Raw genomic sequence first — 14,007 nt, 5'->3', positions numbered from 1 at the left:
AATAAGACCGGGGAGAGGTTGACTATCGATGTATCGCTTTCTCAGGGGTACAATAAGGCTGTTGATTGGTGGGCGCTCGGGGTCCTTATATACGAGATGGCTGCCGGGTATCCTCCGTTCTTCGCAGATCAGCCCATTCAGATCTATGAGAAAATTGTATCTGGAAAGGTGAGGCCACGAGCAGACAAGTGCTCTCACCCCCCCCCCCCTTCTCTTCTTATCTCTATCTCTATCTCTCTCTCCTTATCTCTCTCTCTCCTTATCTCTATCTCTCCTTATCTCTATCTCTTGCTTTCTCTCGCTCTCTTTATCTCTCCCTCACTCTCTCCCTCACTCCCTCTCCCCCCCTTTCTCACTCACTCTCTCACTTTCTCTCTCTAGGTCCGCTTCCCCTCCCACTTCAGTTCGGATTTGAAGGATATGCTCCGAAACCTCTTGCAAGTCGACCTCACCAAGCGATTTGGGAACCTAAAGAACGGGGTCAACGACATCAAGGGCCACAAGTGGTTCAGTACCACGGACTGGATCGCAGTCTACCAGAAAAAGGTGACACATGGGAGGGTGGGGGGGAGAGGAGCGTGGGGCAGGCCTTGTGTGGGGGGGAGTGGAGAAGAAAGAGTGGGAAGTGAGGGGGAAGTGAGGAGCCACAGCTGGGAAGAGGAAGGTCTACAATGAGAGGGGGAGTGGTGTCGGGGGAGAGGGATCATGTGGATAAGGTAAGTGGGCTGTGGGAGAGGAAGTAAGATTATGGGGTGTAGGTCACAAGTTACAAGATGGCTTAGGGCCACGGGGGGGGAGATGAGGGGGTCTGGAGTGGCATTTACATTGTGGCAGTTGAGTGCGAGCAAGCGAGAGTTGTAATGAGGTGGAAGGCCAGCGGAGAGATTAATGGTCGCTCCCCCTCCCATCTGTCTCTCGCCCTGTCGCTCACTTTCCTCCTCCTTCACTCCTCTTATAGGTGGAGGCTCCGTTCATCCCCAAATGTAAGGGCCCTGGTGACACCAGTAATTTTGATGACTACGAGGAAGAAGAGATCCGGATCTCCATATCGGAGAAGTGCTCCAAAGAATTCTCCGAGTTCTAAAGAGCAGACCAGAGACTCCACCATGGTCGAGAGCGCACCGTCGACAGGCACACAACCCTCCCCCCTCTCTCACACACTCCCCATCCTCTCTAGCTTTTAATAGTGGCGCAAATCCGACTTGGTGGCCATCTTGTTTTATCCTGGGGGGGGGGGGCGGCGCGTCGGGTGTTGTCAGCTCCGATTTTTAGTCCTGGAGATTGGTCTCCGGACTTCTTCCACCTTCCCCCCACATTTTCGCTTCTCTCCCGGACGGACCCGGGAGAGTAATGTAAAAGCGTGTTTGGGTTCCTCAGGGGCGGGGTCTGATCCTCGGGGTCACGGCCTCATCCTTGGCGAGGGGAAGGGCGGAGCCTGATGACTTTTTTTTTTTACCCCTTTCATCCTGAGAGATCTGGCCGCTGTTTTTTAATTATAAATAATTATACATAGGATATAAATATTGAATCGTTTTAATATATATTATTCCCCCCCTCCCCCTCTCCTGTTGCCCCCTTACCCCCAGACATTTGGGGGTGGGGGGCTTTTAAATTGAAAGTGCCAGTTTTTACCCCTTCGTATCTGTATTTCCACACTCACTCTTGTTTTTGCCTCAGCATTAGCCCTTTCCCCTGTCATTAATACCATAACTACTTTGGAAAGGTCCCTGGTTGCATCACTTCCGGTGCCCACCCAAGGTTCTTGTTGCCCCAAGGATGACATCACGTCCGGGAGCTGGTTGTGATGCAAGAGCCATAACAGCCAGTTATTGGTCACACAATGTAAGAGGGTGGTAGTGTTTCCTGAACGCAATAAGGCACTCGATAGTCAGGTTTTGTTGATGCCCCTATGGTGGTATTCCTTGAGATGAACCCAACTCCTGAGTGCCTTATTGCCCGAGTAGAGGTGTTAACCCCCACTGGGATTCCCAATAAAGGCACAACGAGTTGATGCACTAATGTAATTATGTGAACCCTTGGCGTGTGATCCATATTGGGACTTGACACCCAATTTCTCTACACAGAGCGTTTGATGAAGGCATTGACCGTGTGTGATCTCTCCCCCACACTTCAAGGTGGAGGGGAAGATTGGTAACTACACCTTCTAAGTAAAAAGGAGGGGAAGGGGTAAGTGTGTAGGGGGGGTGGGGAGAAGTTATAGTAAGAGATTCATCTGTCTCCCCTACAATTTACCCTTTCCCATTAATCTCTTAATCCGAAACCCCAGTATTCCGCATACTGATGAGATCGTCCCTATCCCTTTTAAAGTGGTACATTCCACCATAAGTGGGTGGAAGGGCCGAATTGAAAAGGGGTGGGACGGGGGAGGGAGTTTGGGGTCACCCCTCCCTGTATGGTAGCACCTTCCATATAAAGAGGAGCTTCATAAACAGATATGGAGTATGTTGGATATGGAGTATGTTGGAAGCACTCTGATGTCCCCCCAGCACAGTGGAATCTTCCACTGGAAAGGGGTGGTGCCTCAACAGGGAGGTGGAGCTTGTTAGGTTACCCCTATGCCCCCCCCCCCCCTTACATTGAGATCTTCCACTAGAAAGGGGCAGGGCCTCTTGAAAGGTGGCAGGGATTTTACATTGAGATGGTGATCGATTTGGGATCATTTGGGGGGCAGTTCTGTGAATTTCAGTTATGTTTTCACTGGAAAAAAAATCCCAAACAAACAGCAAATGCTCTCTATATAAATATATATATATATATACACACTCACTTCTTACATGTGTTATATTGTAAACATTTGAGACAAATTACCAATAAAGTTTTGTTTAAAAAAAAAATAATTTAAAAAGTGCTTTATTTCTTTAAAGAGTGAAGAATACAGCTGTATAAAAGAATCAAGGGCATATTGAGGGATTCTGGTTTGAGGTTTTCATCGGAAAAACCACAGACTAACCATGTTGCCGATATATAAAAATACAAAAAAAACACGCCTAAAACTGGAATCCATACATATATAATTAGGGTGACCAGATTTGTCCCGGCAAAAAACGGGGCAAATCTCACGCATGCGCATTTGGTTATCGCCAGTGGCACAGAAAAACGGAACCGAGAAGGAAAAACCGGGGCAAATCTCACGCATGCGCAGTCAGGGCTCGCCAGCGGCACAGAAAACCGGAACCGAGAAGGAAAAACCGGGGCAAATCTCACGCATGCGCAGTCAGGGCTCGCCAGCGGCACAGAAAACCGAGCCAGAAAACCTGGACAAATCTCACGCATGCGCGCAGTTGGTTCTCGCCAGCAGCATAGAAAACCGGAACCGAGCCGGAAAAACCAGGACAAATCTCGTGCATGCGCAGTCAGGGATCACCAGCGGCACGAAAAAACGGGACTAATGTCACGCATATGCAGTTGGTTCTCGCCAGTGGCACAGAAAACGGAACCGAGAAGGAAAAACCGTGACTAATCTCACGCATATGCAGTTGGTTCTCGCCAGTGGCACAGAAAATGGAACCGAGCCGGAAAAACCAGGACAAATCTCACGCATGCGCAGTTGGTTCTCGCCAGCGGCACAGAAAACCGGAACCGAGCTGGAAAAATCGGGACAAATCTTATGCTTGCGCAGTCAGGGCTCGCCAGCGGCACAGAAAACCAGAACCCAGCCTGAAAAAACAGGACAAATCTCACGCATGCGCAGTCGGCTCGCCAGCGGCACAGAAATCCGGAACCGAGCTGGAAAAACCGGGACAAATTTCACGCATGGGCAGTTGATTCTCACCAGCGGCACAAAAAACGGAACCGAGCCGGAAAAACCAGGACAAATTTCACACATGCACAGTCAGGGCGCGCCAACGGCACAGAAAACCGGAACCGAGCCGGAAAAACCAGGGCAAATCTCAGGCATGCGGAGTCTGGGCTCACCAGCGGCACAGAAAACCAGAACAGAGCCCGAAAAAGTCAGGACAGAGCCCGATTAAACCGGGATGTCTGGCCACCCTATATATAATGGTGTGTGTAATGGATTTTGTATAATACACTGTTTTGCAATCCTTGACCTCTGTTTGCTGTGTCCATCTATCTCAATCTGCATTCTGGTTGAAATACCATTTTTATTCAGTTTTAAGGTGTGTGTGTGTGTGTGTTCCTTCTAGAAGATAAGAGCACAAGAGACCTCCAGTAACGCAACATGGCTTTAATAAATACAATGAATAAAACAAGTAACTGTGTGCACTCACACAAGGGCTCTCTGGAAAGGAGCACAGACGAAACAACGCAACGGTGAATCGCAATTCCCATCGGGGGGCGCATCTGCCCTGCTCAGAGCCCCGCGAGAAGGCACCTCCGGCGCCTGCTGTGGTGTTCAGCCACGTATCGGACACAGAGAAGCAATGTCACTCAGGGGGGAAGCTGGCGCCTCGTCTGCTTGATGCGTTGCCTTTGGTGACCCTGTGACGGGAGCTTTGTGACAGGCTATAATAATACACCAAATAACTGGGTTGAACTGAACGAGGCTTAGATATAATAAAGTATATTTATTCCTTAAATAGGTGAACACAGCAATATAGTACAGTAACAGGCAAGAAGTAGCACTTACTTGGGGGTGGGGAATGAGAAGTATCATGTAGCAATTCTACAGCAATCGGGTAACTATTCAGATGGTATAGAAGACAATGGATATAGGGATTACCACAGTTTATATATCTTTTGTAACCCTATCCTTAACATTATGTACAGGTGATTGGACAACAATTAACTGTATCCAATCTTTAACGTGGGAACACATTTTAATCCATGCCCCCTGCTAGTTAGCTCATGCGCACTAGGACCCTGGGGTCTCCTTTCTGTAGCCCCACATTTACATCAGGAATGCCAGCCAGTCTACCAAATGGAATTTCTGGCAGGACACTCTTTGTTGGAAGGTGTAAAATGTGACACTCACAGACTGCTCTGGTTTGAGTCGTCTCCGCCCTCAGGTAAACAGTGAGGGTGACAAACTCCTTTGAACATAGACAGAGGATGAGACACGCACTCAATATCAATGGTAATAGAGGTGGGGTACTTAGCTGCCGGTGCGCTGGTCCTGGGGAGCTCCTCTAGTCCCAAATGTTCCAGTACAAAGAAAAAGAAGCAGGCACACGGTCTTACTCATAAGGAGGTTTAATATGCCATAAAGTCCAACGTTTCGGCAGTCAAATACTACCTCTCAAGGTGAAGGCTACCAAACACATGAAAACAGTCAAAATATATACCACCCCCCCTGATACTCACCCCTCCCCATTCTGCCACATAACAAGGATGTTGACGCCCACCTGATGATGTCAGAGCTACCATATGACGCTTCCTAGTGACTTCAGACATCTAGGTCTAAATCCCTGGCAATACAGCAGAGCTGTCTTCGAGAACTGCAGCCACAGCCACACCTCTCCCCAGACTGAACACTCCCCCACGCTGACGTCATCATGGGGGAGTGTTCAGTCTGGGGAGAGGTGTGACTGTGGCTGCAGTCCTCCAAGACAGCTCTATGCTGTATTGCCAGGGATTTAGATCTAGATGTCTGACGTCACTAGGGGGCGCCATATGGTAGCTCTGACGTCATCAGGTGGGCGTCAACATCCTGGTTATGTGGCAGAATGGGGAGGGGTGAGTATCAGGGGGGTGGTATATATTTTGACTGTTCATGTGTTTGGTAGCCTTCACCTTGAGAGGTAGTATTTGACTGCCGAAACGTTGGACTTTATGGCATATTAAACCTCCTTATGAGTAAGACCGTGTGCCTGCTTCTTTTTCTTTAAACTCCTTTGAACAACACTTAAGTCCTAGACATTGGGTCGCCTCTCTGACCATATGCTTCCTTGTATGCAAAGGAATTTCCTCTGGGTTTTATCCCTGCCTTGGGATACAGTGTTATAGGTAAAATACAAACATATTAAAATATCTGGTTCCATTGGGTCTAGCGGGTCCAAACTACCCAGATCTTAATGCCGGAACTGGGACACCATATGGTCCGAGTTTCAGCCCGCTACGACCTTCGGAACTGGAGTTACACAAATACAACTTAAACCGTTTCCTATTTTAATACAAAAATCTCAGCTTTAAATTAAATCACGGTTTTTCACTAAATCCCCATTGAAAATAACGGGCTCCGCCGCCATAGACTTTCAATGGCAAACTATGGGAATCCGGCGCCATAGACTTTCAACGGGGCATCGCCGCCGTTGAAGTCTATGGGGTTTCTCCGCCATAGCCGGTCAATGGAAATTGGCCGCCATTCGAGTCTATGGGAGATTTCCCGAACTTTCAAGGGGGTCCATACTCCGTCGGGTTGGTCCAAGAGGGTCAAGGATGGTTCTGTAGCCATGCCGGAGCAGTGCCTAGTCTCCCCAAACCCTGGCCCTCGGGACCCTCCGGAACCGGAGGTATGGATTCATGGTTTTTAGCTTTTCACACAGTCGAATTCCTGAGCTGTTTCTGCCGCCGCCATTGGAACCTATGGCGCGACCCGCTCTCTCGGGACGACCCTTCTCGGCGGTCCAGGATACGGGGACCCGGTGGTGGTCGAGTGGGGGGAGGACTAGGGGCAAAAAGAATTTTATTGCTGGGTGCCCTAGAACTGTAGATTCCCACGCCACTTAACATTGAACTTGACTAATAAGTGATCAAAGCTCTTTTTCAGAAAAAGTATCCGCTTTGCGGTTTTGCAGTTTGGACGGCAGCCAACTCGTTCCTGGAAAGCGCCGTCGAGGAATCTCCATTGAAGTCAATGAGCCCATTGACTTACAATGGGAAACCGCCGCTCCTCCTCTCGGACGCCATCTGCTGGTCTTCGAGGGCAACAGGTCCAAAACAGCAAGATCCGACCATTGAAATGCATGGAGCTCTAATGGCGGCCTATGGGACTCTGTAATTTTCCCGCCTTTTCAGGCACCATTTTGCAAAGGGCTATAATCACTAAAGAACTATTAACCCTTGCACTCCCGGATGGATCCCAGTGTATGTGTGATGCAGACACCGATATAACCAGATATCACAATAAAGCATGGGGACAGGGGAATATACATTTACATGTTATAACAAGGGTTAAATCACATTTCTGGACCGCAGCCCAGTTAACCCCTTGTCTCCCTGGTGAGGTCAGGGGATGGCCAAATGGGGTGCAATCCCTTTAATACCGGGCCACCCCCTTTCTCCCTCTACAGACCCCTACGCATTTCGCAGGAACGTTCTCTCCACTTGCTCAAGGGTGTACAGGATAACTAGCAGAAGAGAACAGACCCTACATACTGTATGTCTCGCAGTAGATATGTTTAGGGGGGGAGAGGGGGCTGTAACTAAACCTAATGGGGAAGTGGAAACAATGATGAGCGGGGGAGACGGGAGAAGGAAAAATTGAGATGTGTATACAAAAATGTATACAGATTGTAAACAGAAATGTGTGTGCGGAGTTGAGTTGCCCAGTACTGATCTGTCCTCTATTTGGACACTGTCCAGTATAAAATGAGGTAATACTGGACATGTATGTGTATACCGGTATTACCTCTCTGGTCATACAGACCTGACCGGTTTGAGAGGCTGCGGGACTTCCCAGAGCAGGGAGAGAGCAGGGCGGTTGCTACGGGGCTGGGCAACTTCCTTCATCCTGATTGACTGTTGCTGGATAATGTAGCCAATCAAGTGGAGGTGGCAGGAGCCGGAAGGGGGGGGGGGCCAAGGAGAGGAGGAAACTGCATAGAGCGGAGAGAGGTCTGCACGTGTGTGTCTCGAACGTGTCACACATTTCACTACTGTGTCCAGTATTTTTGAAGAAGCCACCTGGAGACCCTAGTGAGAAGAGACAAACAAGTATATATACTTGGTGGGTGAAGTCACAGAGGTAATGGATTTTGACGGGCTTTTATGGGTGGGGTGCAGCATCACACGACGAAATGTGGAATTACTGATCGGGTCAAAGAGGCGGCCGTTATCGATTTTTGATTCATAGTTTCATGTCTGCTGTGGAAAAGATGACACCAGAGTACTGCAATCTGTGTGAAGCCAGGCACTTTAGCTAGTTTATTTAATAAATTACACAACACCCACAATGCACCTGCAGTGATGGGGCGGAATAGCGAGACCTGGGTGAAATGTACCGTAAAGTCTTCAGGAGAGTCCGGGAATACAAAGCTCTGCACATATACACATCACTCCGCGCGCACACACACACCTATCACTGCACATAGACACACTCTTTTGCACACACACACATATACTGCTCCTGCAAACAACTCAATCTGCACACACATGTATATAGTTCACATGCTGTTCTGCACGCTCTTCCCCCTGGGCTCCTCAGGGGCGGGGCCCTCACTCAATGGAATGTCTCCACCTCCACCACTGTCCAATCACCTTGCGGGGAGACGTCGCCCTCGGGGGAAAAGCTGGTGACCGACGTGATACTCGCCCTTGATTCGTCCAGAGGGGACAGCAGCTCCGCCCACCTCCCCAGCTCTGCCCCCCGTACGCCACCGCGGCCCCCCCCCTCCGAGGCTGCCAGCAGAAGCGTCCGGCTGATGATCTGCTCCACTAGCCCAAGCTCAGTCCCTCGGGCGCCGTGCTCCTGGGGGCCACGCTCCAACTCGTAGATGGTGTACAACCCGTCAGAGGGCGGGACCACGGGGTCACCTGGAGAGGGGCAGGAAAAACAGGGTCACAGGCCTATAGAAGTACCGAGTACCTAATATGAAACTCAAATATTGGGGCCCTCCAATAAATAATTGTCACTGTTTGGAGATACACTGTATCATTATATGGCACGCTGTGCTCACTGTACATAGCAGGGTATGTTCCCTATGGGTATCATGCAGGGTATATTTGCTATCGGTATAATACGGTCACACCCTGCGATCTGTGTGTGTGTGTGTATATAGCAGGGTATATTTGCTATTGGTATCATGCGGTGACGGTGACACCCTGCTGTCACTGTGTGTATATAGCAGGGTATATTTGCTATTGTTATCATGCGGTGACGGTGACACCCTGCTGTCACTGTGTATATAGCAGGGTATATTTGCTATCGATACCACGCGGTGACGGTGACACCCTGCTGTCACACTGTGTGTGTATATAGCAGGGTATATTTGCTATTGGTATCATGCGGTGACGGTGACACCCTGCTGTCACTGTGTGTGTATATAGCAGGGTATATTTGCTATTGGTATCATGCGGTGACGGTGACACCCTGCTGTCACTGTGTGTGTATATAGCAGGGTATATTTGCTATCGGTATCATCCGGTGACGGTGACACCCTGCTGTCACTGTGTGTGTATATAGCAGGGTATATTTGCTATTGTTATCATGCGGTGACGGTGACACCCTGCTGTCACTGTGTGTATATAGCAGGGTATATTTGCTATCGATACCACGCGGTGACGGTGACACCCTGCTGTCACTGTGTGTGTATATAGCAGGGTATATTTGCGATCAGTACCATGCGGTGACGGTGACACCCTGCTGTCACTGTGTGTATATAGCAGGGTATATTTGCTATCAGTATCACGTGGTGACGGTGACACCCTGCTGTCACTGTGTGTGTATAGCAGGGTATATTTGCTATTGGTATCACGTGACGGTGACACCCTGCTATCACCGTGTGTATATAGCAGGGTATATTTGCTATCGATATCATGCGGTGACGGTGACTCCCTGCTGTCACTGTGTGTGTATATAGCAGGGTATATTTGCCATCAGTATAATGCGGTGACGGTGACACCATGCTGTCACCGTGTGTGTTGTATATAGCAGGGTATATTTGTTATCGGTATAATGCGGTGACGGTGACACCCTGCTGTCAGTGTGTGCATATAGCAGGGTATATTTGCTATCGGTATAATGCGGTGACGGTGACACCCTGCTGTCACTGTGTGTATATAGCAGGGTATATTTGTTATCGGTATAATGCGGTGGCGGTGACACCCTGCTGTCACTGTGTGTATATAGCAGGGTATATTTGCTATTGGTATCACGTGACGGTGACACCCTGCTATCACCGTGTGTATATAGCAGGGTATATTTGCTATCGATATCATGCGGTGACGGTGACTCCCTGCTGTCACTGTGTGTGTATATAGCAGGGTATATTTGCCATCAGTATAATGCGGTGACGGTGACACCATGCTGTCACCGTGTGTGTTGTATATAGCAGGGTATATTTGTTATCGGTATAATGCGGTGACGGTGACACCCTGCTGTCAGTGTGTGCATATAGCAGGGTATATTTGCTATCGGTATAATGCGGTGACGGTGACACCCTGCTGTCACTGTGTGTATATAGCAGGGTATATTTGTTATCGGTATAATGCGGTGGCGGTGACACCCTGCTGTCACTGTGTGCATATAGCAGGGTATATTTGCTATCGGTATAATGCGGTGACGGTGACACCATGCTGTCACCGTGTGTGTTGTATATAGCAGGGTATATTTGTTATCGGTATAATGCGGTGACGGTGACACCCTGCTGTCAGTGTGTGTATATAGCAGGGTATATTTGCTATCGGTATAATGCGGTGACGGTGACACCCTGCTGTCACTGTGTGTGTATATAGCAGGGTATATTTGTTATCGGTATAATGCGGTGACGGTGACACCCTGCTGTCACTGTGTGTGTATATAGCATGGTATATTTATCGGTATAATGCGGTGACGGTGACACCCTGCTGTCACTGTGTGTGTATATAGCATGGTATATTTATCGGTATAATGCGGTGACGGTGACACCCTGCTGTCACTGTGTGTATAACGCAGGGCATATTTGCTATCAGTACCACGCGGTGATGGTGACACCCTGCTGTCACTGTGTGTATATAGCAGGGTAAATTTGCTATCGATACCACGCAGTGACGGTGACTCCCTGCTGTCACTGTGTGTGTATATAGCAGGGTATATTTGCTATCGGTATAATGCGGTGACGGTGACACCCTGCTGTCACTGTGTGTATATAGCAGGGTATATTTGTTATCGGTATAATGCGGTGGCGGTGACACCCTGCTGTCACTGTGTATATTGCAGTGTATATTTGCTATTGGTACCATGCGGTGACGATGACTCCCTGCTGTCACTGTGTGTGTGTATATAGCAGGGTATATTTGCTATCGATACCACGCGGTGACGGTGACTCCCTGCTGTCACTGTGTGTGTATATAGCAGGGTATATTTGTTATCGGTATAATGCGGTGGCGGTGACACCCTGCTGTCACTGTGTGTATATAGCAGGGTATATTTGCTATTGGTACCATGCGGTGACGGTGACACCCTGCTGTCACTGTGTGTGTGTATATAGCAGGGTATATTTGCTGTCGATACCACGCAGTGACGGTGACTCCCTGCTGTCACTGTGTGTGTGTATATAGCAGGGTATATTTGCTATCAGTATCATGCGGTGACGGTGACACCCTGCTGTCACTGTGTGTATATAGCAGGGTATATTTGCTATCGGTATCACGCGGTGACGGTGACACCCTGCTGTCACTGTGTGTATATAGCAGGGTATATTTGCTATCGGTATCACGCGGTGACGGTGACACCCTGCTGTCACTGTGTGTATATAGCAGGGTATATTTGCTATCAGTATCACACGGTGATGGTGACACCCTGCTGTCACTGTGTGTGTATATAGCAGGGTATATTTGCTGTCGGTATACTGCGGTGACGGTGACACCCTGCTGTCACTGTGTGTTTGTATATAGCAGGGTATATTTGCTGTCGGTATCACGCGGTGACGGTGACACACTGCTGTCACTGAGTGTGTATATAGCAGGGTATATTTGCTGTCGGTATCATGCGGTGACGGTGACACCCTGCTGTCACTGTGTGTGTGTATATAGCAGGGCATATTTGCTATCAGTATCATGCGGTGACGGTGACACCCTGCTGTCACTGTGTGTATATATAGCAGGGTATATTTGCTATTGGTATCACGTGGTGACGGTGACACCCTGCTGTCACTGTGTGTGTATATAGCAGGGTATATTTGCTATCAGGATCATGCGGTGACGGTGACACCCTGCTGTCACTGTGTGTATATAGCAGGGTATATTTGTTATCGGTATAATGCGGTGACGGTGACACCCTGCTGTCAGTGTGTGCATATAGCAGGGTATATTTGCTATCGGTATAATGCGGTGACGGTGACACCCTGCTGTCACTGTGTGTATATAGCAGGGTATATTTGTTATCGGTATAATGCGGTGACGGTGACACCCTGCTGTCAGTGTGTGCATATAGCAGGGTATATTTGCTATCGGTATAATGCGGTGACGGTGACACCATGCTGTCACCGTGTGTGTTGTATATAGCAGGGTATATTTGTTATCGGTATAATGCGGTGACGGTGACACCCTGCTGTCAGTGTGTGTATATAGCAGGGTATATTTGCTATCGGTATAATGCGGTGACGGTGACACCCTGCTGTCACTGTGTGTGTATATAGCAGGGTATATTTGTTATCGGTATAATGCGGTGACGGTGACACCCTGCTGTCACTGTGTGTGTATATAGCATGGTATATTTATCGGTATAATGCGGTGACGGTGACACCCTGCTGTCACTGTGTGTATAAAGCAGGACATATTTGCTATCAGTACCACGCGGTGACGGTGACACCCTGCTGTCACTGTGTGTATATAGCAGGGTAAATTTGCTATCGATACCACGCAGTGACGGTGACTCCCTGCTGTCACTGTGTGTGTATATAGCAGGGTATATTTGCTATCGGTATAATGCGGTGACGGTGACACCCTGCTGTCACTGTGTGTATATAGCAGGGTATATTTGTTATCGGTATAATGCGGTGACGGTGACACCCTGCTGTCAGTGTGTGCATATAGCAGGGTATATTTGCTATCGGTATAATGCGGTGACGGTGACACCCTGCTGTCACTGTGTGTATATAGCAGGGTATATTTGTTATCGGTATAATGCGGTGACGGTGACACCCTGCTGTCAGTGTGTGCATATAGCAGGGTATATTTGCTATCGGTATAATGCGGTGACGGTGACACCATGCTGTCACCGTGTGTGTTGTATATAGCAGGGTATATTTGTTATCGGTATAATGCGGTGACGGTGACACCCTGCTGTCAGTGTGTGTATATAGCAGGGTATATTTGCTATCGGTATAATGCGGTGACGGTGACACCCTGCTGTCACTGTGTGTGTATATAGCAGGGTATATTTGTTATCGGTATAATGCGGTGACGGTGACACCCTGCTGTCACTGTGTGTGTATATAGCATGGTATATTTATCGGTATAATGCGGTGACGGTGACACCCTGCTGTCACTGTGTGTATAAAGCAGGACATATTTGCTATCAGTACCACGCGGTGACGGTGACACCCTGCTGTCACTGTGTGTATATAGCAGGGTAAATTTGCTATCGATACCACGCAGTGACGGTGACTCCCTGCTGTCACTGTGTGTGTATATAGCAGGGTATATTTGCTATCGGTATAATGCGGTGACGGTGACACCCTGCTGTCACTGTGTGTATATAGCAGGGTATATTTGTTATCGGTATAATGCGGTGGCGGTGACACCCTGCTGTCACTGTGTATATTGCAGTGTATATTTGCTATTGGTACCATGCGGTGACGATGACGCCCTGCTGTCACTGTGTGTGTGTATATAGCAGGGTATATTTGCTGTCGGTATCACGCGGTGACGGTGACACACTGCTGTCACTGTGTGTGTGTATATAGCAGATTATATTTGCTGTCGGTATCACGCGGTGACGGTGACACACTGCTGTCACTGAGTGTGTATATAGCAGGGTAGATTTGCTGTCGGTATCATGCGGTGACGGTGACACCCTGCTGTCACTGTGTGTGTGTATATAGCAGGGCATATTTGCTATCAGTATCATGCGGTGACGGTGACACCCTGCTGTCACTGTGTGTATATAGCAGGGTATATTTGCTGTCGGTATCACGCGGTGACGGTGACACCCTGCTGTCACTGTGT

General features: G+C 48.7%; 2 protein-coding genes across 15 annotated transcripts in view; one reads left to right on the top strand and one right to left on the bottom strand.

Moving 5' to 3' along the window:
• Nucleotides 1-4,069, top strand: part of PRKACA (protein kinase cAMP-activated catalytic subunit alpha) — a 72,178-nt gene extending 68,109 nt beyond the window's left edge. For all 13 annotated transcript variants that reach the window (XM_075577343.1, XM_075577347.1, XM_075577340.1 and 10 more), the window contains 3 exons: nt 46-168; nt 382-546; nt 959-4,069. In XM_075577343.1, coding sequence (XP_075433458.1) covers nt 46-168; nt 382-546; nt 959-1,084 — 414 coding nt within the window. In that variant the 3' untranslated portion in view covers nt 1,085-4,069. The remainder of the gene's footprint in view (nt 1-45; nt 169-381; nt 547-958) is intronic.
• Nucleotides 4,070-7,449: 3,380 nt separating this feature from the next.
• PRR36 (proline rich 36) overlaps nt 7,450-14,007 on the bottom strand; it is a 28,104-nt gene continuing 21,546 nt past the window's right edge. For both annotated transcript variants that reach the window (XM_075577334.1, XM_075577335.1), the window contains exon 6: nt 7,450-8,673. In XM_075577334.1, coding sequence (XP_075433449.1) covers nt 8,360-8,673 — 314 coding nt within the window. In that variant the 3' untranslated portion in view covers nt 7,450-8,359. The remainder of the gene's footprint in view (nt 8,674-14,007) is intronic.

This window comes from Ascaphus truei, chromosome 20 (assembly GCF_040206685.1).
Source record: "Ascaphus truei isolate aAscTru1 chromosome 20, aAscTru1.hap1, whole genome shotgun sequence".
In the NCBI taxonomy this organism is placed as follows: domain Eukaryota; kingdom Metazoa; phylum Chordata; class Amphibia; order Anura; family Ascaphidae; genus Ascaphus; species Ascaphus truei.
The sequence above is the reverse complement of the archived record's forward strand: the minus strand, read 5'-3'. Positions and strand labels throughout refer to the sequence as shown.